Raw genomic sequence first — 27774 nt, forward strand, 5'->3', positions numbered from 1 at the left:
TGCAAGGCTCATGTCTTAGCTGCTATCCTGTCTCTCAGACTGGAAAGGGAGCTTTGGTATTTAACTAGTGGTGTTAATTTCACACTACAGTTATTTGGAAACTTCTACCTTTTTTGAAAAAGAAATATTAGTAAATATAATAATACCATAATTCCTAAGGAGAATATGTTAATAAAACCTGCCAAGGGGTGATTTGCCTAAAGAACATAGCCTATATTACTTTCCTATCTGTTCTCAAGTGCTCAGAGGATATATTATGAGTGTTGTTTGTTGAATGATAACTGAATAAATAGTGGTGGGGTTTTAAACTAGAACCTCTTTTTCTTCTTTAAAAATTATTTATAAAATAAAAAATAAAAATTAGTTATTTTAACTTTTTATTATATATGTGTATATATGTGCATGTATAACATATTTTAACTAAGGTACCGTGATTTACAAAGTTATCCAGAGTTGAGTTCACACGGTGTTCCAGCGCCAACCTCAACACCAATATCAACTTCTCTCCACCAATGGCCACAGGTTTCCTCCCAACCTCAGCCTGTCTCCTTGAAAGGCACATCTCAAGTTTGGCTGTTGTAGTTTGAGTCTCATGTTTTCAGTGTTGTTGGCTCCATGATTTACATATATGTAATATTTCTACCCTACCATACTTCTACATCACTGATATTTTAAGGCCCCTACCCCTATCCTGTTATCTCCTGTCTGCCTCTTCTTACTAATCTCCTCGTTTTCTTTCCTCTTCTTTCTTCCTCATTTCTATATTCTAGGGTCAAGGGTAATCTAGATATTGTCCCATTTGATATCGTGCATTCCTTAATCCTGTTATTCTCCATTCCATAGACAAGTGCGATCATCGGTATTTGTCCTTCTGATTTAATTTACTCAACATATCCTCCAGTTCTATTTATATTGCAAATCGAAAAATTTCATCATTTCTCATAGGTGCATGATTTCCATTCTATAAATATCCACTCTTTTTTATCCATTCATTTGCCTTGGACACCAATGTTGTTTCGATAGCCTAGTTATCGGGCTAAGTGCAGCAATGAATATTGGTGTGCATATGTCCTTTCCAAGTAATATTTTTGTGTCCCTGGGGTAGATACCCAGAAGTGGAATTGCAGTGTGGCGGCTCTATTCTTTCCAGAGAACTCTCCACGCTGTTTTCCATAGGAGTTGAACCAGACAGGATTCCTACAAGCAGTGGATGAGAGTTCTTTTTTCATCACATCCCAGGACAAATTTTTCTGTTTGTTTGTTTTTGTTTTTAAATACCTTTCATTCTCACTGATGTAAGAGGATTTCACTTCCATCTTGATTTGGATTTCTCTGAAAACAAATAATGATAAGTACTTTATTGTGTTTATTGGCCATTTGTTTTTCTTTTATTTCAATTTTTGTTTTCTTATGCAAATACACTGTCTATTTCCCCTCCCCATTTTTGATAAATTTTTCAATTTATTGTTAATCTTGTGAGTAATTTTTAACTCTTATCAGATTAATCTCTTATCTAATATGTTGGGTGTCAATACTTTCTCTCATATATTCGTGTGCTTTTTATTTTTAAACTGTGTTTCTTTGCCATGTTGTAATTCTGTAACTTGCTGTAGTGAAATTTGTTTATTTTTGTTTCTGTGGCCTTTGTCATGGAATCATTATTGGAAACACTTTTGAGGTTCAAATCTTGCAGTTTCTACCTATATATTTTTCTACGTATCTTATGTATTCTGGTCTGATCTCAAGATATTTAATCCATTTGGAATCAACTTTTGTGTGAGGTATGAGATGTGGATTCAATTTTTATTTATATTTTAGTTTTTTACATTTTGTTATCTAGTTTTCCCAACTTCATTTGTTGAGGAGGCTATCTTTACTCGAGATCATGTTCCCTAGCACAGCACATTTGTCAGAGATTAGTTTACCATAGATCTGGGTGGGGGTCTGATTTTGGGTACTGGATTCTAATCCATTGGTCAAAGAGTCCATCCTTATTTTAGAATCATGCTGTTTTGACAACTATTGCTTTATAGTATAGTTTCAATTTAGGTAATAAGATTATTCCAAACTTCTTATTTCTCAGTATAACATTGGTTATTTGGGAAATTTTATAATTCCATTGAAACTTTATTATTGATTATTCTAAGTCCTTGAAGAATGGAATTGAATTGGGGTGGTTATCATAATGAATTTATATTTTAGGTTGGATGTCATTTTGACAATATTGATTCTTCTATCCATGAACATGGAAACATGGGATACTTTTATTTCTTAAGATCTTCTATTTATTTCTTAAATGAGATAGTTTTCATGGTATAAATTTCTCACCTCTTTTGTTAAGTTAATTCTTGGTTATTTTATGTTTTTGGATAATGTTTTGAGTGGAATAGGTTCTTTTATCTCCTTCCTTTTACTTCATTATTTATACAATCAATTTCTGTGTTAACTTTGTCATCAGACACTTTGTTGTACTAATTTATTGTTTCTAGGGGCTTCTTAATCGGCTACTGTCTTTTTTTTTTAATCTATTACCATGTCATCTTAAAGTAGAGATAATAGTACTTCTTTTCCAATTTGAATCCCATCGATCTCTTTTTTTTTGTGCCTGATTGCTATTGCTGGGATGTGTAACTCTATATGGAATAAAAGTGGAGACAGAGTACATACTTAGCTTGTACCTGGATACATTCAGGTTTTCAGCATTGAGAACAATACTGACTGAGGGATTTGTTACTGATGGCCATTACTGTCTTGAGGAAGGTAGCCAATCTTCTTGAGGAAGATTTTTTTCCACCCTATTTTGTAAAGCTTTATAAAACATGCATGGATGTTGAATCTTGTCAAAAACTTTATCTGCATCCATTGATGCATGATTTTTATCTTTCATTTTATTGATGATGTGTCTTATATTAATTGATTTGCATGTTTTGAACAATCTTTGTATCCCTGGGTTGAATCCTACTTGATTATGGTGTATATGTACTATTTTGTTGTTATGTTGTAGGATTTGTTTTCCTAAGATTTTGTTGAGGATTTTTGTATTATGTTTTATCAGAGAAATTAGTCTGAAATTTTCTTTTGCTCCAGTGTTTCTATCTGCCTTAGGTATTAGAATGTTGGCTGCATAGAGACTGTTAGGAAGGATTCCTGCTTCTTCAACATTTGGGAAGAGTTGAAAGAGTAAAAGTAGTAAGTGTTCTTTGAAAGTTTGATAGAACTTACTGGTGAAACCATCTAGACTAGAGCTTTGTTCTTGGGGAGATTCTTAATTATGGTTTTAATTTTCTTGCACATAATTGGCCTATTTAGGTTTTCTAGTTCCTCCTTGTTCAGTTTTGGAAGATTGCATTAGTCTAGGAATTTATCAATTTCTTCTGGTTCTCTAGCTTAAATTCTTTATAGTAATCTCTCATGGTATGTTGAATTTCTGAAGGGTCTGTTGTAATTTCTTTCCTCTGATCAGATTTATTTGGGCATTTTTTTTGTTTCCTTGTGAATCTAGCTAAAGATTTTTCTATGTAGTTTATTCTTATGAAGAACCATCTTCTGGTTTCATTGACTTCTTGTATTGCTTCCTTGATTTCTATATTATTTACTTCCGCTCTAATTTTTATTATTTCTTTTCCTTTTGCTAATTTTGGGATTCATTATAATTCCTTCTTAAGTTGTTCAAGATGTGTTTAAGTTGATGATTTTTTGTTTTTTCCTTCTTTCCTAATATATGGTCAGTATTGCTATGAATTTCCTGTCCTCTCCCTTCGATTTTTGCGGTGTCCCACTGCTTCTGATACTTTGTCTCATCATTCTTATCATTATCAGGAATCTTCATTTCTTCCTTCCTAAATTTTTTTGATCCAGTTGTTATTTAGCAGTGTTTTGTTCACCTTTCAGGTATTAGAGTTTTTGTACATCTTCCTTTTGTTTTTTTCTTTTCTTACTAGGAAATTATTTTTTATTATTTTTATTTACTTTTTATCTTTTAATGAATCACCGTAAGGTACAATTACAGACTTACAAACTTTCGTGCTTACGTTTCAGTCATACAATGATCGAGTGCCCATCCCTCCACCAGTGCCCGTTCTTCACCACCAGTGATCCCAGTATCCCTCCCAACCGCCCCCACTACTACCACCCTCCCCCCTCCGCCTCTATGACAGGCACATTCCCTTTTACTCTCTCTTCCCTTTACAGTGTTGTGTTCTGCAATGCAAGTATTGAATGGCCATCATGTTCGGTCTACAGTCTACTTTAAGCACGCATCTCCCATCCTGAGTGGGCCCTCCAAACACCCTTTACTTGGTGGTCCCTTCTGTATCTGAGCTGCCTTTTCCCCCAGCATGTACATCTTCCTCTTATGGTTAATTTATACCTTCAAGGCATTGTAGTCTGAGAGTTTGCTTGATATACTTTTCACTGTATCGCTGCGGGTGAGATACTTTCAGCAGCTTGCTGGGTTCTCTTAGAGAGATGGAAGAATCAAATCTGGATCAGCCACGTGCAAGGCCAATGCTATTGCTCCAGCCCAATATATATAATTTTATATTTTTTAATTTATGTGTTTGCATTACATGCTAATTCTCTATCGTAGAGAATGTTTCATGTGTATTAGAGAAGACTTCATATTTAATTGGGGGGGGGATGTATATGTCCATTAATCCCACTCCTCCTAACTACTCACTTAGGGATCTTGTATGAATCTTTACTGATATTCTGTCTGGTTGATCTGTCTATTGGCTAAAATGGAGTCCAAAGATTGCCCATTACTATTTGGTTTCTGCAAATATATTTCTTTAGTTTTATGAGCAGAAGAATGATAAGCTTTGCTGACCCTTCATTTGCTGCATATGCATTAATAAGAGTTCATCCTTCTTGATCTACTGTTCCTTTAAGCGACAAGCAGTGTGCATGCCTGTCTCTACTTCCTTTAGATTGGATGCTGTTTGATCTCTTGAAAGAAACAATCAGTGTTTTGGGGGGTTCTGAACGTTTTATATTTTAAACAATAATTTATTTTTTCACTTTGCATTTTTTAAAGTTTGGGAGCCCCAGTAGTGCTCAGAGCTGAGATGCCACTCTCAGTGATAGTTCCCTTATTAGTGTGGGCCTGTTGTTTGTGTATTTTGCCTGGTAATATTAGGGGACAACAAAGTTATACCTGGAGGTGGTCAGTGAATGCTATGCACTTTTAAGAATTGAATCTCTTTCTTCTCAAATGCAAAGCACATGCTCTACCATATGGAGCTATCTCTCTGGCTGTTTTTTCTTATTTTATTGATTTTTTTTTTTGGTGGGAGGTGGGGACCCCACCCAGTGGTATTCAAGGGTTATTCCCAAGTCTGTCCTCATTAGTGACTCCTGGCAGTGCTCAGAATACTCTAAAGAGCGCCAGGTAGTAAAGCAGGGTTAACAACATATAAGGTAAATATCTCACTTTCTGTACTATCTTTCTGGGACCTCTTCTTCCTACATGACTGGTTAAATGGTTTTTTTTCTTCAGATTAGAAATTTCCTTGTGATATCCATCTAAAAACTTCTCCTTCTCTCTCTATAGACACTCAAGAATAAAACATTTGAAATTTAGTAGATTATAATTGTATCTATTATGATCTCCAAGTTTTGAGCACAGATTTACCAGTGCTGAAATAATGAAATAATATGCTCTTGGATTTGAGCATATCTTACCTTACATTTATCTTACTGTTAAGTATTCAACAAATGCTGAGAAAGTTTATATTGTTATCACATCTGGTTGGCCTTTTCCCTGATTACTTTAGAGACAAAGGAAAATCATTCAGACTACTGGATGAAAATTCCATAGTTTAACCCATGATTAGCTTAAGTCTAACTGTATTATCAGTTTAAATTATATTTCTGGAAAATAATTATATTAAACCTTACTCTGTCTCTTTTGTGATTAAAATCTGCTAAGCCTGTACTCATGTGAAATATTTAAGCTTGGAGAAATAAATTCAATGTATTACTTCATCCTGATTATGAAGTCCAATGTAATACTTTTTAGTTTTATTGTATTTGAAGAAGGTTGCAGTAGTATTAACATTTATGTACAAAACTTTTATGTATAAAGTTACTAAAAGTACAAGTTTCCTGTACCTTGTGTTGAAGTGCCAAAGACTGGATCACTGTTATTATATCCACTACTAATCACCTTTTCTATCCCCCCCCTATTCTCCCACACTTATAGTTTTGTAATCAAAGGCCAAGAGTTTGTCATCATTATATATCGTCAGTTTTGTTATCCTTGTAGCACACATGAATGAGATCATCCTGTATTTGTCCTTTCTCCCTCTGATTTATTTTGCTTAAATAATGACCCATGAATTTTTAAAAATTAAATTACCATGAGATACACAGTTACAAATTTTTTAACGATTGGGCCTCATTCATACAAAGTTCCAACACTCATCCCTTCAGAAGTATTCATTTCCTGCCATCAAAATCCTCAGTTCGCCCCCTCCACAACTCATCCAGTCTGTCCTTATGGCAGACACTTTACATCTCTCTCTCTCTCTCTCTCTCTCTCTCTCTCTCTCTTTCTCTCTTTCTCCTTCTCTCTCCTCTTTTGGGCATGAGACCCATGAACTTTCGTGTCATTTTAAAAAAATCAACATTTTATAAATTATATTGAGCCCTTTGTTCAGTATAGTAACTTTGCATAGTAATAAAATATATTTCTATCTATATATCTATTTTATAGATATGAAGACAGAGAATAGAAAATAAATTAGCTATTCTGATCCCACAGTGAATTCTAAAGAAAAAGTGTACAAAATTCATTCTGTTTATATTTGGTACATACTTATTCATGGTTCTATGCAACTGGCAGATTTTCTCTATGTCCTTCATGGTCTCTTTGTAACCTTGTTTAAATATTTGACACTTTATTTCATATAGTAATGGTAATTTTTTCCTTGCTGTTTTGAGTGAGGTCATGTGAAATTTCACTCACATAATAAATTTGTAAGGTTAACAGGCAGTCATCTATCAACTCCTAGTTGGAGAAATACTACAGTGAGTAAGATGCTTGCCTTGCATGAGTTCAACTTGGGTTTGGTCCCTGGCATCTCATTTGGTCCCAGAGCACCACCAGGATTAATTCCTGAACAAAGAGCTGAGAGGAAGTCCTGAATGCTACTCTTTGTAATCCCAAATCACAACCAAACAAAGTATGAAGTATAAAGCAGTAAACTCTATCATTTAATGTAATAAATAAAAACATAGCTCAAATGAGGGGGCTGGGATGGGAATATGGGGAATGGTAGAGCACATGTCTTTCATGAGTTAGATCTCCATCAACACTCACACACAAACTCACCAATTGATTGGAAACCACTGTTAGATTTATGTACTCTATGTAAGGCCTTGTATCAATTTGGAACAATTGCCTGTGAAAGGCAAAGTAATTTTCATAACCACACACCACACACACTCACACACACACACAACCCTAAGTGAATTAACCAATTACGTTTCATTGCCTTAGTTTTCTGAAAATTATTTTGTTATGTGTTGCCATCATTTTATAAAAAAATATGATTTTGTGTTCAGTTAAATTTATCACTAAATATCGTTTCTTCAGAAATTTTCTTTCCTTATTCAAATTATTTCTTACAGCTGTAAACAGACATAATTATCATTTATTAGGGAATTTTACTCTTTCAATGTTAGTCATTTTTATTTTCTCCTTAAGAAAAAACTGTACAGGAATTTAATTCTATATGTGTAACTAACTGAAATCATGTCCATTTTTTGAATTGCTTACAAACTTTCTAATAAAATTGCTTATGTATTTGAAATCTTGAATTTTGAATTTTGAGATTTTTTAAAAAATTTGAAACTCCTCTTCCTCACCTTTTTAATTTTTTTCTTTTAGTTCCAGGTGCAGTATTTGATTTACAACTTGCAGAAGTAGAAGCCACACAAATAAGAATCACTTGGAAGAAACCACAACAACCAAATGGAATCATTAACCAATACCGAGTGAAAGTGACAATTTCCGAGACAGGCATTATTTTGGAGAATACTTTGCTCACAGGAATAGATGAGGTATTGCATTTTTATTTCACATCTTAGAGAGTTCTTTGTATTTAGTTTTGCCCAGATAACTTGAAAGAGACTGCTACTATTTGAACATAAAATATTTGAAAAGCTTTATTACACAAATGAAATAAGTTTGGAGCATGTTGTTATTCTAGTTCAATGATATTTGCATCTTACAACATATATTAATTATATTTGTCTTTTTTGGTGTATGAAAAATGTTAATTGAGCAATTACACAGGACTAAAATACTTCCATAAGTGAATATTCTTATGATAATTTCATTAATGAATTGATTGGAAACCACTGTTAGATTAATGTACTCTATATAAGGACTTCTATCAATTTGGAACAATTGCCTGTGAAAGGCACAGTAATTTTCATAACTTTTATTAATAGATGATTATGTCCTATTTAGTTCTCATAAGCTAAATTTCTAAGTTTCCACATTAAAATAAAATCAAACAGATTTAATTAGAGAAATCAAATTACTTAAAGAGGTCTGTCATTTTGTAGATATAAAATATGAGGATACTGTTTGCTTCTATTCACCCAGAAAAGTCTTGTCATTTCCCATTGTTTCTGTTAGGACCTGCAGCACTGGTTTCCCTTCACTATGTTTATTCACCTCCCTTACATATAAGGATCTCATAAAATCTCCAGGCTACTCACATCCAGATAATGACTACTCCCAGAGAACCCCCAAAATTGCACTTAGAACCAGTATCCGCAGCGTAGAGACAGGTTTCTTTTGTTTTGTCCAGCGTCAGGACTTCTTTTAGCTGTGCTGTGTGTATGTATCCACTATACTTCTCACCTCAGCCATCTACTTTTAACATCATGAAAGTTGACCTTACTACATGTTCAGTACACTCTTGCTCCTCAGGAAATTTCTGCACCTGCTCACCATTTTGCACCCGGAGATAAGTTTTAGTCCTCTGTTGACTCTTCTTGTTTACAAAAAATGTTGAGCTACTATTTATTTGATACTTGCATATCTCAGGCAATCTCACATGCTGGGGGCAAAGGCAGCTCAGATAGAAAAGGAAACACCAAGTGGAGGATGTTGGGAGGACCCATGCGGGTTGGAAGATGTGAACTAAAAGTAGACTATAGACCGAATATGAAGGCCACTCAATACCTCTATTGCAAACTACAACACCCAAAAGGAGAGAGAACAAAAGAATGCACTGCAGAAGAGGCAGGGTGGGGTGGTGGGGATGGGGTGGGGGTGGTGAGAGGGAAACTGGGATCATTGGTGGAGGTGAATGGGCACTGGTGGAGGGATGGGAAAACGATCACTGTATGACTGAAATGCAAACACAAAAGTTCATAAGTTTGTAACTGTACATCACAGTGAATCTAATAAAAAATTTAAAAAAATATATATGGCCATTCCCTTTCCCCCTCCAAAAAAAAAGTTCATCTCTTTGTTTCTGCTGAGAATGTCTTAAACTAGATATTTAGTGCTTTTAGAATTGGATTAGGGTCTTCTACTTCTGCTGATGACAACTACTTCTACTGATGATGACTATTAAATGGTTAACCATACCTCTTCCCTCCAGTGCTCCACCACCAATCTAAAAGGCTCAGGAAATGTTACTCTATGATCCTGCCTCTACCTATGTGGTTGTAATCCCTCTAATATAGTGGAAAGAAAGTGAGCTTTGCTGTCTTGAAATATGGACTTTTGTTTGTTTTGGGGCCACACTCAGTGTTGCTCAGGGCTTACTCCAGGCTCTATGCTCAGAAATCCCTGTGGTGGGCTCATGGGACTACTGGGTCTACTGCAGATTGAACTGGATAGGCCACATGCAAGGCAAACACCCTGGTCACTGTACTGTAGCTCTGGTCCCTAAAAATAATGATTTAGATTTCCTGATTTGGTTACTATTGGGTTTCACAGAAGAAAGATTAAGTATGTGAACCCATATTGGGTTCTATTACTAAAAAAATATTTTTTTTAAAAAAATGTGAATTTAGGAGAATATATTTACTTAAATCCTGGTTTTGCAGCTAAAAATTTTAACTACCTATGACTAAGGGCATGTTCACTTGTCAACCATTAATTGGTAAATTCATTTCACCTGAAGAAAATTTGCTTGCCCTCTTGAATATTTTTCTCTAAAATAAGAATTTCTGTCCCCATAGTAAAGGTTTGATAATAAGGATTTCATGAGTTACTGTGTAGAGTTAGAACTGTCACTGGCATGTGCTAAAGGTTGTGATAAATTATGATAATTAGAATGATGGTGATTGTTAATCATAGCATTGCAACATTCACCCTAATTGGAACTCAATATTAGTTGCCTTATCTTTTCCTCCCTGTATATCTGTGATGGTATCTTTCTCATTAGAACAGGTCTGTTACTGATATTTCTGCTTCCCTGTGCTCAGAACTTAGGCATATGTTTTGGGGAGAGAGATATGGCTGGAACTGCAAGTCCAAATGTACCTGGGTGCTTAGCCCTGACTCAGGTTTCTTCTAGTTCTATGACTTTGGAAAAATGAACTTTCAGAGACTTGGTGTCTTTGTATGTTAAAACAAGTGTTATGTATCCATTTTACAGAGTAGGGAGTAAATAAAATGAAAAAATCTTTCATGTACTATATTTATTATCATTTTCATTCTCAGTACTTTTCTTAGGGTGAGGGTCCTTTATTCATTTTAATTAGTTGTTTATTTTTTCTGCCACAGTCCCACAGTGTTAAGGTCTTATACCTGGCTCAGTGCTCAGGGCTTATACCTGGCTCTGTGCTCAGGGATCACTCCTGACAGGTCATAGGGACCATATGGGATGGCAGGAATTGAACCCAAATTGGCTGTGTAGCAAGGGAAGTACCCTACTCACTGTACTATCCAGCCCCCTGGAGAAGGGGACTTCAATTTAACTTCAAACTTCATTGTGCAGTCTCTACTTCCTGTCTCAAGAGTTCTTTGTATCCTTGAAAGTTTGTTGTGAAAATTGTGGTGATCACTGCTCATGTAATTTTAGCATTACAAAAGACAGTCTGGCTTCTCCAAAATACACCCCTACTAGCCACTCTAGCTTTTGAAGCAACTATTCACTCACAAACACTTCCTCCTGCTATAAATTATGACTTGAAAAAATTTGGCTTCATGCAAGTAAATTCTTTTTTAAATAAAACCTATGCACTGTGCAGTTTTTGAATCGTTTGTAAAGATATTCTGAGTGTTTTGCTTTCAGTTACCTCATCGTAATTTCTATGATGATCTCATCATTTCTGTCACTGCTTCCTATTTGTGTGACCTTTTTCTCTTCTACTTTCCATGCTGCTTTTCCTCAGTGACACTCTGCATTACTAAATAAAAGTACTGTGACAGAGTTCACGCAGGAACCACGGCATCTTCACCTGCCACCTGCTCTCCAGTGCCTTATAAGAGAAAATAAAACAAGAATCCTTGGTTTTAACAGATCTTGGTTCATGATTATAACAGCACTCAGTTCCAAGCAAAGATAAAGTGAACTGGGAAAAGATATCCTGGAACAATGACAAAATCTGTGACGGACATACAAAATGAAAGTCTTTCTAAGGAATTCATAGTCTCTGTGTTAAGGAGAGAACTTCAAGAGTCTGATTTGAAAGCTAGAGAGCACACACAGACTTAGAATTCACTAATCTCTTGAACTGAGCACACCACAAAGCCCTAACCTCAGGTCATTATCTAAGGTTTCAGTAAGTGTTTATATGTCTGGTATTTGTCTATCAAATAGTGACAACTTATCTATTCATTCAATAAGGCTTGAGACTTTGGAATAGTTTCTCACTTTGGTCATACATAACATTCAATAGCTCCTCAACTTAGCAACTTGTACCGATTATTTCTGCCCCCCAAATAATGGCATGCATTTCTATTTTACCCCAGAGGAGATACAAAAAGCCTCCTGTCTGGAGTTTTGTTGTTTTTTTACTGTATTAGTTTTCCATTTTTGTGATGCAATTTGTCTCATATTTAGTTTGAACTCACACTTTTTATCTCACAGCTTCCATAGCTTAGAAGTCTAGAGTTTCTGACTTAATCATGTTGTTTAATTAATATAAACAAACAATAATAGATAGGAAAAATATATAGAAAGGTGTAAATATAATAATGTTAATAATTTAATTCAGTTTCATAGCAGAAAATTAATAGTTATACTCTTCAATAAGTGTCTTGACAAATCAGTTTAAGAATACTATTTATTAAGGGCTAGAGTGATAGCACAGCAGGTAGGGCATTTGCCTTGCACGCGGCAGACCTGGGTTCGATTCCCAGCATCCCATATGGTCCTCTGAGCACCGCCAGGGGTGATTCCTGAGTGCAGAGCCAGGAGTAACCCCTGTGCACTGCCAGATGTGACCCAAAAAGAAAAAAAGAAAAAAGAAAAAAATAAAGAATACTGTTTATGAATCATAGAAGCAAAAGTCATGAAAATTGAAAGCACAAGTAAATAAAAGTGTTGCTTCTCGTATATGAGTAGGAGTTAGGAGATTTTAATTTTTGCTGTTATTATAAATTCTTGTCATTTTCACATTATTTTTGTCAAAGGTATATGATGTTCTGGTGTGGTGTTAAGAATATTACATGCAAGGGCCAGTGTGATAGCACAGTGGTTAGGATGCTTGCCTAGCACATGGCCCGCATGACTTTAATTGACAGGAGGTATCCCATATTGGTCCCCCAGCACCACCGGAGTAATTTCTGAGTTCCAAGAGTAACTGCTGAGCATTGTACGAGGTGGCCCCCCAAAGAAATAAAACAAAATAGAAATAATATCATATGCTATCATTTTGTGTGAGATTTGATCTGATACCACAAACTTTATTTATATTTATTTTTATAAATGTAATTTCTAAAAATTATAAAAATGACCCCTGCTAATTCCTTAAATAAATGTAAGGCATTAAGTCAGCATGCTGAAATATGTGTTAGTTTTGGTTTTAATATTCAAATGTTTGAAAAAATACAAGAGAAAGTTGAATTTCAAAGTTTTTAATTTCTATGTCTAAATTTACATGTGAATCTCACAATAGAATTTCATTATTAAAAACTTGGTTTCTGTTAAAAATAGTTCCTAGTATAGAAGTTTTAAACATTCATCTTTAGGATCTCAGACTTGCATTTAGTAGTAATTGAAAATTCTTAGAAATCTTGTTAGGCAGAGAAAATAGAAGAATAAGAAATTATCATTTGACTATTTTGAATTAAAATATTTACCAATATGCCCTATTTCTGTTCTCTGTACCTTTACAGTGGGTTATAGTGGCTCTGTGCTTGGAATTTGCACAGGGAAATGTTCCAATTCTATTTCTTATGTCATTACTTTTGTGAACTGGAACAGATGACTATAAATGTAGTTAATATTTATCCCTTTGGCTATAATAAATGCTGTCATTTTATAATATTTAGATTTATAGTAGCTTTAAATTATACTCTGCAGTAGTAACAATAATGCACGATGATTTAACTTTTTATCATTTGAAGACAATGGCTATGCTTTCTCAAAAGTTTAGCTTAAACTAAAGTTTAGCCAATCTTGGGTCTTAGGTTCTCTTTATTCCCTGTGTCTATTATACTTGTTAGAAAGCATCTTATACAGCTGAATAAAATGTTACATATATAGTTTGCTGGAGCTAACTAGAATAGACCCTTTCTTTTCTTTTGTTGTAAATTTCCTATTTTATTAGTGAAAGAGTGAAATGAACACTTTGGGGAGATTCATTCCACTGAAATGAAATCTGAAAAACCCTGATCATTTCCCCACCTACTCTTTTTGAATTGAGTCTCACAAATTGGTTTATGTTGTTCTTGTATTGTTCTTCTAGTAGAATAGTCATCTTGTATTGTTCTAGTAAAACTTAGATATTATTATTTTTGCCTAAAAAGTGTCAATTTGCTAAAAATATTCTGAGATTTATAGTTACATCCTTTGAGTCAACATGTTACTTAAGTTTATGGATACTTGTCACTAGTGAATATGAGAAGAAAGCCAGGCAAATTCTTATCTAATTGTTATGGAATAAGGTGGGACAGGATTAGAGAATAGAGAATAGTGTGGAGATTTTTGAGATTTAACTTCATTGATCATTAGAAGTAAAGAGAATCAAGAATCAATGAGTGGTTTACTCAAATAAGTTGAATAGCAACCATTAGGATGTTTCCAAACATACTAATTGCAAACTTCTCTCTTGACCACTACTTGGAACAGTATAAATAATGCAATAATAGTCCAAAATAAATATAGAAGTATTTCTTAAAATAACACAAACTTTTCTTTAGTTCAATCAAGTGGACTTTGAATCTAACTTAATGGGAATAGAATATACCAATAAGTAAAATTACATTCGCTATAAAAATGATTATTTCATGTAGAACCAAGTTGGTTTATTCAGGTGGATTTGGAATTTAACTCTAAAGACTTCTAATTCTTTCACATAAATTCCAAAGATTCCTGGGTAGCATATAAGAGGCCTTTCATGTTGATGAATTGTGACATTCCCTCACTAAATTGTTTTCAACCAGGGACAAGATTTGGCTATCTAGAAGACATTTGGCAGTCTCTGGAGACATTTTTCATTGTCGCAATTGGGAGATGCTTCCAGTGGGTTGGGTAGGACCCAGGGATGCTGCTAAACCAAGTCTTTAGAAGACAAAATTGTCACTGGATAGTCAGCAGTGCTGAAGCTAAGAATCCTTAGTAACAATGCATACAAAACCTTTAGGAATTTTGTCCTTTTACTATTTTATTTTCATTTCCATGACTGCTTCTCTCTGTCCCTCACCATTATTCACTTAAATTGTGATTCTCATCATTTCTTGTCTTAACAGAATTATTTTTGTCTTCTGTAAAATCTAACAGTGCCTTAAATATATATTGAATTATATTGGTTTATAAGTGTTCCTGGTGTATGACTTTAATTCATGGTGTATGACTTCTTTCCACACTAACCACCAAAATGAGCAATTTCTATTAACGAAATTTTTGTGACTTAAGTGTGATAAATATTCACACCATGATATACTTGGTGATAATTAGTAACATTTGAGTTATTAATACAAACAAAAACATTATGTACAAATCATACCCCAATTAAGAAAGGTCTTTCTACTGAGAATCTGGGAGCGATTCAGATTGTTGAAATTATTCAGGTCCACTTTTTCATTGAAATATTGATTTATCAAGGGAGACGTTAAACTTAGTTAATTGGTGGGGTTCTGTGGTTTAACTCTCAGTAGTTTATATGCCATGGGTATAAAATATTGAGGTTTCATAAAAGTCATAGTTTAGAAGGAATTTCTTTGTACGACCCTGTTATACCTTCTATAGTTTTCTCAACAGTAGATTCTCGAAGGGTGGCTGATTGATAGTAGAAACAGCTGTGTGGTTCAGGCATAATCTATTGACTGGAATACCAGAACATCTCTAAATTATGTTTGTGATTCATGCCCTAAGCTGTTTCCTTATGGAGGCCAGGGCAGAAGTGAGCCACTGGAAGGCAGAAGGCCTCTGACTGGTCCCATTGAGTGTTCCCTTTCAGACTTATTACGGCCTTTTTATAACACATTTACAGGTGTCCCTTGATTTTCATTGTAACAGCTTTTGGCTAAAGATATAACATGACTTCTATCATTTCATTTTTATTATGATTTTGGAGGTACTGAAGTTTTTCTTGAATTTTTTCTATTTCTTTATCTCTCAGAAATATTATTCTTATACAACATGTCTCTATGCAGAGTTTAATAAGTAAACTGTGTGAAAATGTCTTTCTTTCTTCATGTTTTTCCTGAGCACTTATTATTTTTTAAGGTAAAAAAAATGGTCTTTATATTACTATGTAATAGAAAACACGATTTTGTCTTTAGGAGTAAAAGCAACCTAAAAATTAAGATAACTGAAGTATCTCTATCAAAATTAAAAATAAAATGTAAGCATCAACATTAGGGATAAATTCTGGGAGTTTAAGAGCATGAAATAGAGGCTAAGTAAATTTTTTTTTAAATAAGGAAATTTTGGAGGTGATTTTTGAAGCAAATTTGCAAGGTTATTTACCTAAAGAGAGCCATTCTTGATGTTTTCTCTCAAAAAATTTTATTTTGGAATGTTTCAAATGGGTATAAAAATACATAGTATAAAATATATTTAAATGAGTACAAAATAGATAATACAAGCTATATTTTAAATTAGAAAAAGTAAAAATATAAAACATATTTCACATGGGTGTAAAATTGATAATATAACACATTCATTACCTTTACTCAATATTTTTAGTAACTTGCTTCTCCTACCTAAGTTGTCTCCTGCTTTTGCTGTCGATGAAAGCTTACTTTAAAATAAATTTCAATATTCACATTACTTTGTTCCTACTTACCATAAGCGTAAGCTGAGAGCTGTAAAAAAATGGACATTTAATTTATTCAATAATTAGATTACTAGAACAAAATTATAAATGTACTCAGTATGATCTAATTACTGAGATCATATCCATATTTCTCTGAAAATCTTCTAAGGCTACATTGGTAGGTGTGTTTTAATTAAAATACACAGTACACTTGTCTTTGTTGTTTAGCCTTATTTCCAAGGTGAGCAATGCTCATAAAATATTTGATATTATTTGATTCAAACACTTTTTTCATTTTGTTTCAATTATGCTGTGTAGGGAGGAAGTAGGAGAGAATCATCTTCTTATTTCATCATAAACCTCTACTGCATTTACCCATAATTTACTCTAGATCTTTCATTTCAATGTTTCGGAGATCATGATAGTCATGAAATATGTTATTCTATGAAGCAGTGACACTTAGGTAAAATAAACCTTACGTACAGAGTACTGATATATTTGTGGTGAACCCTGTTAAAAACTCTTGCCATTTGGTTTTATTTACAGCTATAATTTCATCTAACAAAAAAGAAATTCTTATTAACAGCGTGAATCAAGATGGCATGTATATAGGCCTATAGCAACTTGGTATACAATGAGGACAATTAGAGATCGAAGGAAAAACATTTTAATATAAAGGCAGTCCTTAAATATACCTCTTGGGAGAAAATATGAAAATGTTTAACTCATCACTGAATACATATATATATATACAAATAAACGTTCAACTTGTGTAGTATGAATGCATATATGACATGAGTTGAATATTTACATAATACATAAATGAATGTCTAGTTTTACCATAGAGAAACTATAACCAGTCTTTTGGGTTGTAGAAATAATAAAAATAGTAATAGTAATGTGTTAAAGTGATGAAGGATTTGTCACTATAAACCTTAGAATGTAACACAATGAACATTTACTTTCTTAAAGGGCATGATTCCATTTTCTAATTTTTTAAAAAAACGCATGATTTGAACTCATGTGTCATCGTCACAGGGTTATCTTTGTAAATAGTTGATTTTAATTACAGTATCTAAAAGACCCCCTGGCTCCAGAAAAAATGAACGTAGTGGAGTCAATGGCAGAGTTACTCGAGGGCTCGGCGGAGCTGTCTTCCGACCTGTATTCACTCGCTTCAGTTATCTATAACAGTCATCCACATACCCACTTTCCTGCAAGAAATAGAGCTGAAGACCAGCATGTGGGTAGGTACAAAGTTTTATGCCCTGCAGGGTCTGTTTAAGTCACTGGTCCTAGCTAGCAGAGATATGAACCCTAACTTAGAGTTCAGCCGAATTATTAATGGGCTGGAGTCAGATTTTCTTTTTCTTTTTTTACTGTTGGATAACCTCATGTAGCAAATGGAAATGCCACACAGGCAGGAGCTGGCCCCTCCTAACCCATTTGACCTTCCTCCCCAAGAAAGTAGCACCCTAGAGTCTTTGGCCAAGCTGCATAGACAATCAGTTATTACAGTTGCCAAAGCAGGTGTGATGGGAAGGGATTAACATATCTTCAAATCATTTACAGGCCTCACACTCTCTGCAGCTTTTGACTAATAGGTTTTCAAATGTCAGTAAGGTAAATAGGTCATAAAGTTACAACTCTAGCGCATGGGGTGATAAACAGGTGTAGGTGACCCCAACAACGTGGTGATGTCATTAGGGTATACACTTGTGCTTCAGGGTCAGTGGATCTTAACATTGTTAAAAGGATAGTGTTATATATGGCCAAGGTAGAATGACTTCTAAATTATCTTGCTGGTTTTCTAAAATGTTAAATGCAATAAATACTTGTTCACTGCCTTTGATTTTTGTTTCATTCTGAATAAAAAGAACTACATTATTTTTGATGGTAAAATTAGTCAAAATTTCAAAATACATTTGATATATGTTTTTATCCTTTCACTGATCATATGTTTGTGTTTATGTATGCATGTGCATAGTGCACAAAGGATTCTAGGACAATCCCAGAAACGGAGAGCCCCATTTTTTCTAAACAAATACTTCCCATTTGGCCTACTTGTTAAGTAACATGGTTGAAAGCACAAGTTCTAAATTAAAAGGAAAAGAAATCTCACAGTTTGTGCAACCCTTGATGGTGTCAGGTGTCCAAGCATGCTTGGTATAAGGAATTGCTTGGTTTAGGCTTGATAAGGCACATTTTGACTCCAAATAAAAAATTAACTTGATAACTTTCAAGTACAACATAGCAGTAATATGATAATATTTCAATTTGATATAATTTGCTTCATTCTAGTTTTCTTAACTAGTCTCTTTTAGAAAGTTTTTGGGACATTAACCTCATAGTCTGGGATTTGAGTGTAAAAGCCAGAAAAACTATATTGTGAACAAAAACAAAGTCTAAACGTTATTAGAGGATTAAGCGTATTTATTCATAACCATACACATAATGTATAAAGAAGTGCATACATATATTAAAATTACTGATGTCAAATTTAAGATTTCACCCTGTTAACAAAAATAACTCTATAAACCCAACTTTTATTTTTAACTTATTTTAAATAGGAACTACTAGGAATCAGTATATCACTGACATTACTGCTGAACAGCTGTCTTATGTTATCGGGAAACTTGTACCTTTCACTGAGCACATGATTAGTGTATCTGCTTTCACCATCATGGGAGAAGGACCGCCAACTGTTCTCAGTGTTAGAACACGTGAGCAAGGTAAGATTGTGTCTCCCTGAAAATAATTACCCGCAAATATTTCGCTTGTATGTTGTGAAGCACCTTTTTTATTCACAGTAATTGTTCATTCTTTTTCTAGTGCCAAGCTCCATTCAAAATATTAACTATAAAAATATTAGTTCTTCATCAATTTTGTTGTATTGGGATCCTCCTGAGTTTCCAAATGGAAAAATAACTCATTATACAATTTATGCAATGGAACTGGATACAAAGAGAGCCTTCCAGATGACTACTCTTGACAACAGCTTCCTCATAACAGGTACAACAAAACTGTTTTTTTTCTTTTTGAACCGTTGTTTATTTTTAACATTCCAATTCTGATGGAAAAGATGCATCTGTCTGTGCCTTAAGCATTGCAGGACATGTGTTGCATCACTAAAGTTGTATTGGTAAAACATAAAAAATACATACAGAGGAACTGGAGAGATAGTACTGAGGTTAAAGCACTTGTCTAGCAGGAAGTTGTGAGTGATGTAAATCTAGTTTGAATCCTGGTACTACATATGATCCCACAAACAATGCCAGGGGTGTGTCTGAGCATGGAGCCAGATGTAGTCTCTGAAATTAAAAGATGCGGGCCCCCAAACCAAATAAAAAACAAAAATTCATATAGAAATAATTTAATTTAATATGTTTTTGGTTAACTTTTATGCCTACAAATAAAAAGCAAGTTACAATTATCATAGACATATACATACTGCAATGAAATTTTTATCTCAGTATTAAAGGCTTGAAAGAATCTGTGTGAAAACCATCTGAAATATCATAACTGATGTCATGACATAATAACTGAAACATCAAAGTTATGCAATAGTATAACTGTTGGTGTCAAAAACAACTTGCAGTGTGCTAAACATTATTTTTTTAGTCTTAGGTTACCATCTAATTTAGGGAAGAACTAAAACATAATGAATTTGGAAAGGCTTTTAGGTCTAGGAAATTCTCGGGATTGGGACAATAAGAAAGTTGATTTGGAGAGGCAGTGTTCCCAAATAATTTTTCACAAGCCTATGTTAGTGTCTCTACACTGAGACTTTTAAGTATTTTCAATAAACTGCTTCTTGTATTTCAGGGTTAAATAAATATACAAGATATAAAATGAGAGTAACAGCCTCAACTCATGTTGGAGAAAGTTCTTTGTCTGAAGAAAATGACATATTTGTGATAACTCCAGAGGATGGTGAGAATGCCAGATTCTGTTTGTTTCTTTGTTTTCTTTTTGACTTAAAATATTTTTGCATCTTCCCAATGGTGATTGGGCCCAGGAGCAACTCCTGGTGATATTTTGCCTGGTATTTCAGACCTGACACCTTGATCCTGGGCACCAAACACTAAATTCCAATTATGGAAGATACCAAGTTGGAGATCCCAGAATTGGACCCCATGGTAGAAGGTACCTGAATTGGATCCCGAGTCTTGGGTATACAGGAACCACCACCATACAGTTCCTGTCAGTGTGGGGCATGCAGAATCTGGGGTTAAGCCTAGAACCTTCTACATTCCAGCATAGACTTTTTACTTGCTACACCCTCTTCCCAGCCCCTAGATTCACTTTAAACAGAAAAAATTAAATGGTGTTGCTTCCATAATTTGACCTTCTTCATGCCAATGTAGTTGGAAACAATGTGCATGAAAAAACACATGAATCAAAACTTTGTTTTCTTCTCTCAGAACCAGAATCATCACCTAAAGATGTTGAAATCCTTGATGTTACTGCGCATGAAATAAGTTTGAGGTGGTCACCACCCGAGAAACCCAATGGGATTATTATTGCTTATGAAGTCCTCTATCAAAACACAGATGCCTTATTCGCATGGAACACCTCAACCACAGATATAATTTTGAGGGACTTGAAACCTTACACTCTCTATAACATTTCTGTAAGGTCATATACCAGGGTTGGTCCTGGACATCAGTTATCTTCTTTACTTCCTGTGAGGACTTCAGAGACTGGTAAGTTTTATTTGTTTTTTTGTTAGTAATACACAGTAAGGAGTTAAGAATAGCTGAAAGTTCTCCTATTGTTTATATGCTAAACTACTGAAGACCCCTCATTATTCTTTGTTTTATGAAAAGATTTATTTTTATGAAAAATTATGGGACAGAATTGCTGTATGAATTTTAAAAGACTGATGTGCATGTCAGGGAACTCCTGAATAAAAATTAGCAAATGCATCAAATGAGTGAGCTGGAGAATTAAAGATTTTAATACAACAAGCTTTCAAATTATGTAATAGTTAAGACCACTTATAAATATCTCTTACATCCCTATGCATAAATACATATGTGTGTGCATATATGAATACATGAAAATGTGTGTATGTGCATCTGGGTTTGTATGTGTGTGTTCTGAGTAATACAGAATGGAATGCCTCGGGAATCCTAGTGGGCATTGTCTTATATATTAGTAAGTTGGCTGAATAGATGGCACATGGGTTGTTGGGTGAATGAGGATAGAATATGCCATCTAAAATAAGTAAAACAGTCTGGAGCTATCGTAAGCCTGTAAGGCTTTTTCCTTGCGTGTGCTCCACTGGGTTCAATTTTTGGCACCTCATATAGTCCCCTGAGCACCTCAGGAGTGATTCCTGAGCACAGAGCCAGAAATAATTCCTGAGTGCTGCTAGGTATGGCCACAAAACAATAAATAAATAAAATAAGTAACACAGGCAAGGAATTACTTGTCTTTTCCAGTGGTGTTGAAAAAGAGCAAGTCCGAACTCTTTTTCAAGCAAGGCATTTTGTTTGATCTTTGTTTATTGTGTTTATTATAACTGTATATTGAAGGGATCACTCTTAGGTAATGGTGTAATGCATGCTGAGAACTTCGAACTAAATGTAAAATTATTGTTTTATCCCAAATACTGAAAATAATTCACTAGCTTTTGATTGAGCCATATAAATCATGAAATCAAAATGTCAGTAATTTTATACCCAAATGCTATGCATGAGGTCCCATAAGGATCTAGTAACTTGCCTTGAGGATCTAGTAACTAAAAGCAGGTTTTCGCTGAGTGAAAGTTTCATCCTCAGATTGGTAACAAATTAATAGGATTAAATGACTCATGAGTAGCACTGTAGCATTGTTGTCCTGTTGTTCATCAATTTGCTCGAGCAGGCATCAGTAACATCTCCACGTGGCTTTCCAGGCTCTGCCATACAGGGGAAATATTCTTGGTAGTTTTCCGGGCTCTCCGAGAGGGATGGAGAAATCGAACCCGGGTCGGCAGCGTAGAAGGCAAACGCCCTACCCGCTATGCTATCACTCCAGTCCAGTACCTATAGATAATAACAATAGATGTAATTGCAGGAATAAAAGAGTAATAAAATGAATATTTGAAAGAAGATGTAATCTTTTATAGATATGATTGATGTTATAGACAGCTATTGACCTTTACAAAAATATTTGCCTTTTATATTCTAAATAAAAGTATTAAGACACTATTATATTTGTTGCCTATTAAAAAGCTGAAATTCATTATGGTTATTTTTTCTACAAATAGTCAACAAATGTTTACAACATGCTACGCCTTATTACAAACAAAACACTGTACAGAAAAAGGAATTTCTGCCCTAAATTTAGTATTGATTAGTGGATATTAAGTGATAAAGTTAGAATTGCTACTTCAGATTTATGTGACAATAAATTTTCTTTATTTTCATTATATGTGCTGTTTTCGAAGTGATCAATAAAATGAGTCATTTATAAGATATATATATATAAATATATAATCTCTCTGTTTATTGTTAAAGTATATTATTTCTGGCACAAAAATGTTTTTGGCTTATGTACAGCATGAGAAGAAAAGTAACAAATTTGAAAGGAGCTGTTGCTTAAGTAATGACCATAGCTGTTATAAGTGCTTATTATGTCCTTATATAAGTGTCCATAGCATCAAAATGCCTTATTTTAATAAATATTTAGAAACATTTTAAAATTGTTGTTACATAGATGATGTTTTATTTTATTTATTTTAAATTTTGGGGCCATGCATGCTCAAAACTTACTCCTCACTCTGTGCTCAGAGAACACTCCTGGCAGGGTTCAAGGGATCATAAAGGGTACAAGTTGGTGACATACATTGCAAACATCCTACCCACTGTATTATTGCCCGGGCCCCCTACATACATGAAGTTTTAAACAGAATTGGGAAAAAATGTAATTACTATTTTATTACCTTTTGTATGATCTTTATTCAAAGTCAGAAGTAATAAGTTTGAAGTGAATGGAAGTATTGAAATTGAAATTTAATTATAAGTGAGAATGATTGGTAGCTTGCCACAATTGTGCCTGTGTTGGGTGGGGGGGGAGGGGGCGAAGGGCACTTAGGATAGGAAAGGGGCCAGTATGACAATAATAGTTGGAAATGATCACTCTGGACAAGAACTGTGTCTCTCACTATGATTCAATTAAAAAATAAAAAATATTTTTTTAAAAAGTGAGAAGTTTAGTTTTCGAAGTTGCCTTAGAAAACAAACCAAACTATTTTAGGTATAAGGATTGCTAGGAATATTTGAGTAAATAAATAAAAACAAACACAGTAGATGAAACATAATGTTGATACTTATAGGTTAGACTGTTGACCACTAATCCAGGTCACCTGAGATAGAAAATTAAAAGAGAAGGAAGAAAAAATTTATGTCAAGGCACACTAGCCCTCCCATTTGTGTAGACGTAGTTGGGTCATCCTGATATTAGGCTCTTCTGGAAGCCAATGAGGCCTACTAAGGGAGATAAGGGCTCAATGCCCAGACCACTATTTTCTTACTCTCATTTATAAATTAGGCTATTCTCTAGGCCTATGTGCTATGATGAATATTAGAGTCTGAGTGAGTGTCTTACTATCAGTGTTTCTCAGCCTTCTTCTTACACGGACTTTCTTTAGATCGTGTTTTCTTTCTGAGTCTAATCTATGAATCAGTTCCTAGTCTCCTGTTGAGGGATATGTATTTCACCTCCTTCCCATTTGTGCATTTTACCCTTTAGTTCTCATAGGATATCCTACAGATCTTTGAGTGGGGCATCTATTCCTGGGTCGAAAAAACACTGTCTTTGATCATGTTTGATGATACCCAGCCAGTAACTTTCCTTTGCTCCTTCTGTAAAAGATAAAGCTAAAATTTTAAAGTGTCTGAAGGTGTCATTTGAGCTTTATGTGTCCAGAGCAGCTATCTGTTTCCAAATTCAGATTCTGGTTAAATAAAACAAAATCATTGTCTCCTCTTATAAAAATATAAAAAAAACCCAACAAAACAAAATACCCCAACGCTCCTCTTTTGAATGCTGTGCGAGAAATGGAATGATGTGTAACTCAGTAATGTGTTAATACTGCCACTTAACAAATAGAAATAATTTTTTTGTTTAACTGTTTTATCTTAATTAGAAAATCACATTTACCACACTTAGAAGTAAAATGCTCATAATTAAGCAGAAAGCTTAACACAGCTTGTCTTATATGTGGGTGCAGCTGTGTGTTAGTGCGTATTTTCAGTATAGAAGGTACAGTTTTTTAGTTTTGAGAGTTCTTTGTATCATTGGTTTGTCATTTTTAATCAAATAACTAAGCAGAACATCTTAGAGAATATGCATTTGAAATAAATAACTTAATTTCATCTTACTTAGGATGTAATACTAACATGAAGTACTTTGAAGAAATAGTTCCCATAAAAATTACCTTTTGGTAATTTCTCTATTTTATTTATTTTCAAATATAGCATAACAGTAAATCTTTAATATATCTGAGTTACATATTATATAATATACTAGTGGTGGTAACTTTAGTGTTGACTAAAACTTGTACTGACTATCCACTGTTCTTAGCAATGAATAGTATTTCTTCACATCTCTGTTTAACACTAAAAATGCCTATTGAACAACCATCTGAACATATTCATGGTAACTGGTTCATACTTTGGATTTACCCTGAACTAAATTATTTGTTTTATTTTAAAATAGATACATCCTGTTAACCGATTGCATTTTTAAAATTTTGTTAATGAGATATCTGTTTTATGCTACATTTCTACAATTGGAAACCATCTTATTTCAGAAAACTAGAGGAGATTCATCATCATACTCTCAAATATGAGAGTTATCAAATCTCTTTTGCTGAATATCTAGGGTTGGTTATTCCCTAAGGGTAAATGAATAAAAATGTGAATGATACAGGCCTGGGTCAGGGATGCATATTTATGTCCTGGCTACCTATGGCAGTCTGCAATTCCAGAGGGACCACTTGTCAAATTCCACTGACAATTTTTCAAAATAACAAATTATACTGAACTATAACATTCAAGGAAAACATTATAAAGTCTTTATTTTTTTAAATTCTTCCATATAAATCTTCCAATCAATCTTATTTACTTTCCTTAGCTGTGAGTTTTTTTTTCTTGTCAGCATATTGTATGGCATCTAAAACATATTTGTTAGTTCAGTAGAAAGACATTTTATTGATTCCATATACTGTGCTATCTCTTTACTAGGAACTGTAGATACAGTAGTAAAGAAGACAAACTTTCTACCTTTCTGAAACTTAATACACTTGAAGGGTCACAGAAAATAAACACATAAACAAATAAGCAATATGACTTTAATAGTTCTAAGTTCAATCAAGAATAAAATATTTTAAAAAGAGATGGCATTTAGAGTATTGAATAGATTATTTTAGGTAGAAGACTGAAAACTACTGAGAAGACTTTAAACTCACTGTCTGTAGCACTGTCGTCCTGTTGTTCATCGATTTGCTTGAGCGGGCACCAGTAACGTCTCCATTGTGAGATTTGTTGTTACTAATTTTGGCATGTCAAACACACCAGGGGTAGCTTGCCAGGCTCTGTCGTGCAGGTGGCATATTCCCAGTAGCTTTCAGGGATCTCCGAGAGGGACGAAGGAATCCAACCAGGGTTGGCCGTGTGCAAGGCAAATGCCCTATCCGCTGTGCTATCGTTCTCAACAATATTAATAATATACGGGATTAAATTAAATAAGTGTCAGGAGGAAAAGTTATCCAGAGGGAGAAATAGAAATTCCAAGTCCCTGAAGTAGAAGTTATTTCATGTGAATGAGGAATTATGGAGAATCTCTATCATTTGAGGTATAAGAATTATGAGGAAAGTTAGAAGATGAGGAAGAATTTACAGAGGTTGAGCATGAGGATCCTTGAGTGCCATTCTAAGTTGTTTGGAACTCAATTTAAATAGAAGACCATTGAAGAATTGTGAGATAAAACCATGATATTATTTGTATTTTTTTTTTTTTGCTCTTTGGGTCACACCTGGCGATGCACAGGGGTTACTCCTGGCTCTGCACTCAGGAACCACCCCTAGCAGTGCTCAGGGGACCATATGGGATGCTGGGAATTGAACCCAGGTTGGCCGAGTGCAAGACAAATGCCCTACCCGCTGTGCTATCGCTCCAGCCCCTATTATTTGTATTTTTTTAATGTAAAATATGATGAATGTGGAAGTAAAGAGAAAAATCAAGAGTAACTATGAGGTATTTAGTCTGAGTATATTAATGAATGCTGGTCAAGTTAGATGGGGATCCTCATTGAAGGGTCAAGTTGGATGAGTAGAAACAAGAATTCTTATTGTCATGGATAACTACAGTGTGTTTGTGTCCTCATGATTCACTACATGATTCAGTATGATAGAAGAAGTATGGCGACAGCAGAAAGGAGAAAAACTTAAAGCCCAAAGTCTTTTAGTCTAGGTAGGTGGAATCAAATCCAATACAGACACAGAAAAATTGGAAGGAGGCAAAATATGGTAAAGAAAAGTTAGTGTTAGAAGATAATGTAGCTCTTTTCTGAATGTTTGCTTTGTCAATGAAATAAAAAGTGAGGTAAACATCTTGAATAGTAAAGAAGAGTGTTGTACATTTATAGAGAGAAGTTGACTAAAACATTTAGCAGTGTGAGGTTGAAGTCTTTGAAAGTAAAACATATCACCTTAAAAGAGTAAAAATGACTTATTTGAGATTTCAGGTTATGAATTTACCAAGTCTAGTAAGTGAGAGGGCTAGAGCAATAGCACAGCAGGTAGGGCGTTTGCCTTACAAGCTGCCGACCTGGGTTGGATTCCTCAGTTCCTCTTGGAGAGCCTGGAGAGCCATTGAGAGTATCCCGCCTGCACAGCAGAGCCTGGCAAGCTACCCGTGGTGTGTTTGACATGCCAAAAACAGTAACAACAAGTCTCACAATGGAGACATTACTGGTGCCCGCTCGAGCAAATGGGAGGACAGTGCAGCGCTGTGCTACAGTAACTGAGCAGTAGTATTTTGTTCAGACGTTTTTCACCATTATATTATAGACTTGAAATCAGAACTGAATTTAGCTTAACCCCATTTGGATAAAGTAGCTGATGGAGATTTCTGGAGATGGGGGATAGTAATAGACTTGGAATTGGATCTGAATAAGCAGAAAGAGGACATGAGGGAAGTGACGAACACTATCATGAAAAACATACCAATGAATCTTGCATTGTCCAATAATGGTAAATATGCTGAAAATAAGCAGTGGTTGCTAAAGAGAGTAAAATACAGTTAACTGGTAATGATCTTATGATGAGAACTAGTGGTTAAAATGAGATAAAAAAGAAATCATTTTGTAATTTAATTAAT

The 27774-nt window shown here is 34.4% G+C and overlaps 1 protein-coding gene across 1 annotated transcript in view; it reads left to right on the top strand.

The window, feature by feature from the left end:
• PTPRQ (protein tyrosine phosphatase receptor type Q) overlaps positions 1–27774 on the top strand; it is a 213419-nt gene that overhangs the window by 18879 nt on the left and 166766 nt on the right. Inside the window, exons 9-14 of the mRNA XM_055118437.1 lie at positions 7892–8064; positions 17474–17648; positions 18972–19133; positions 19234–19413; positions 20227–20334; positions 20826–21107. Of these exons, the coding sequence (XP_054974412.1) occupies positions 7892–8064; positions 17474–17648; positions 18972–19133; positions 19234–19413; positions 20227–20334; positions 20826–21107 (1080 nt within the window). The remainder of the gene's footprint in view (positions 1–7891; positions 8065–17473; positions 17649–18971; positions 19134–19233; positions 19414–20226; positions 20335–20825; positions 21108–27774) is intronic.

This window comes from Sorex araneus, chromosome 10, assembly GCF_027595985.1.
Source record: "Sorex araneus isolate mSorAra2 chromosome 10, mSorAra2.pri, whole genome shotgun sequence".
In the NCBI taxonomy this organism is placed as follows: domain Eukaryota; kingdom Metazoa; phylum Chordata; class Mammalia; order Eulipotyphla; family Soricidae; genus Sorex; species Sorex araneus.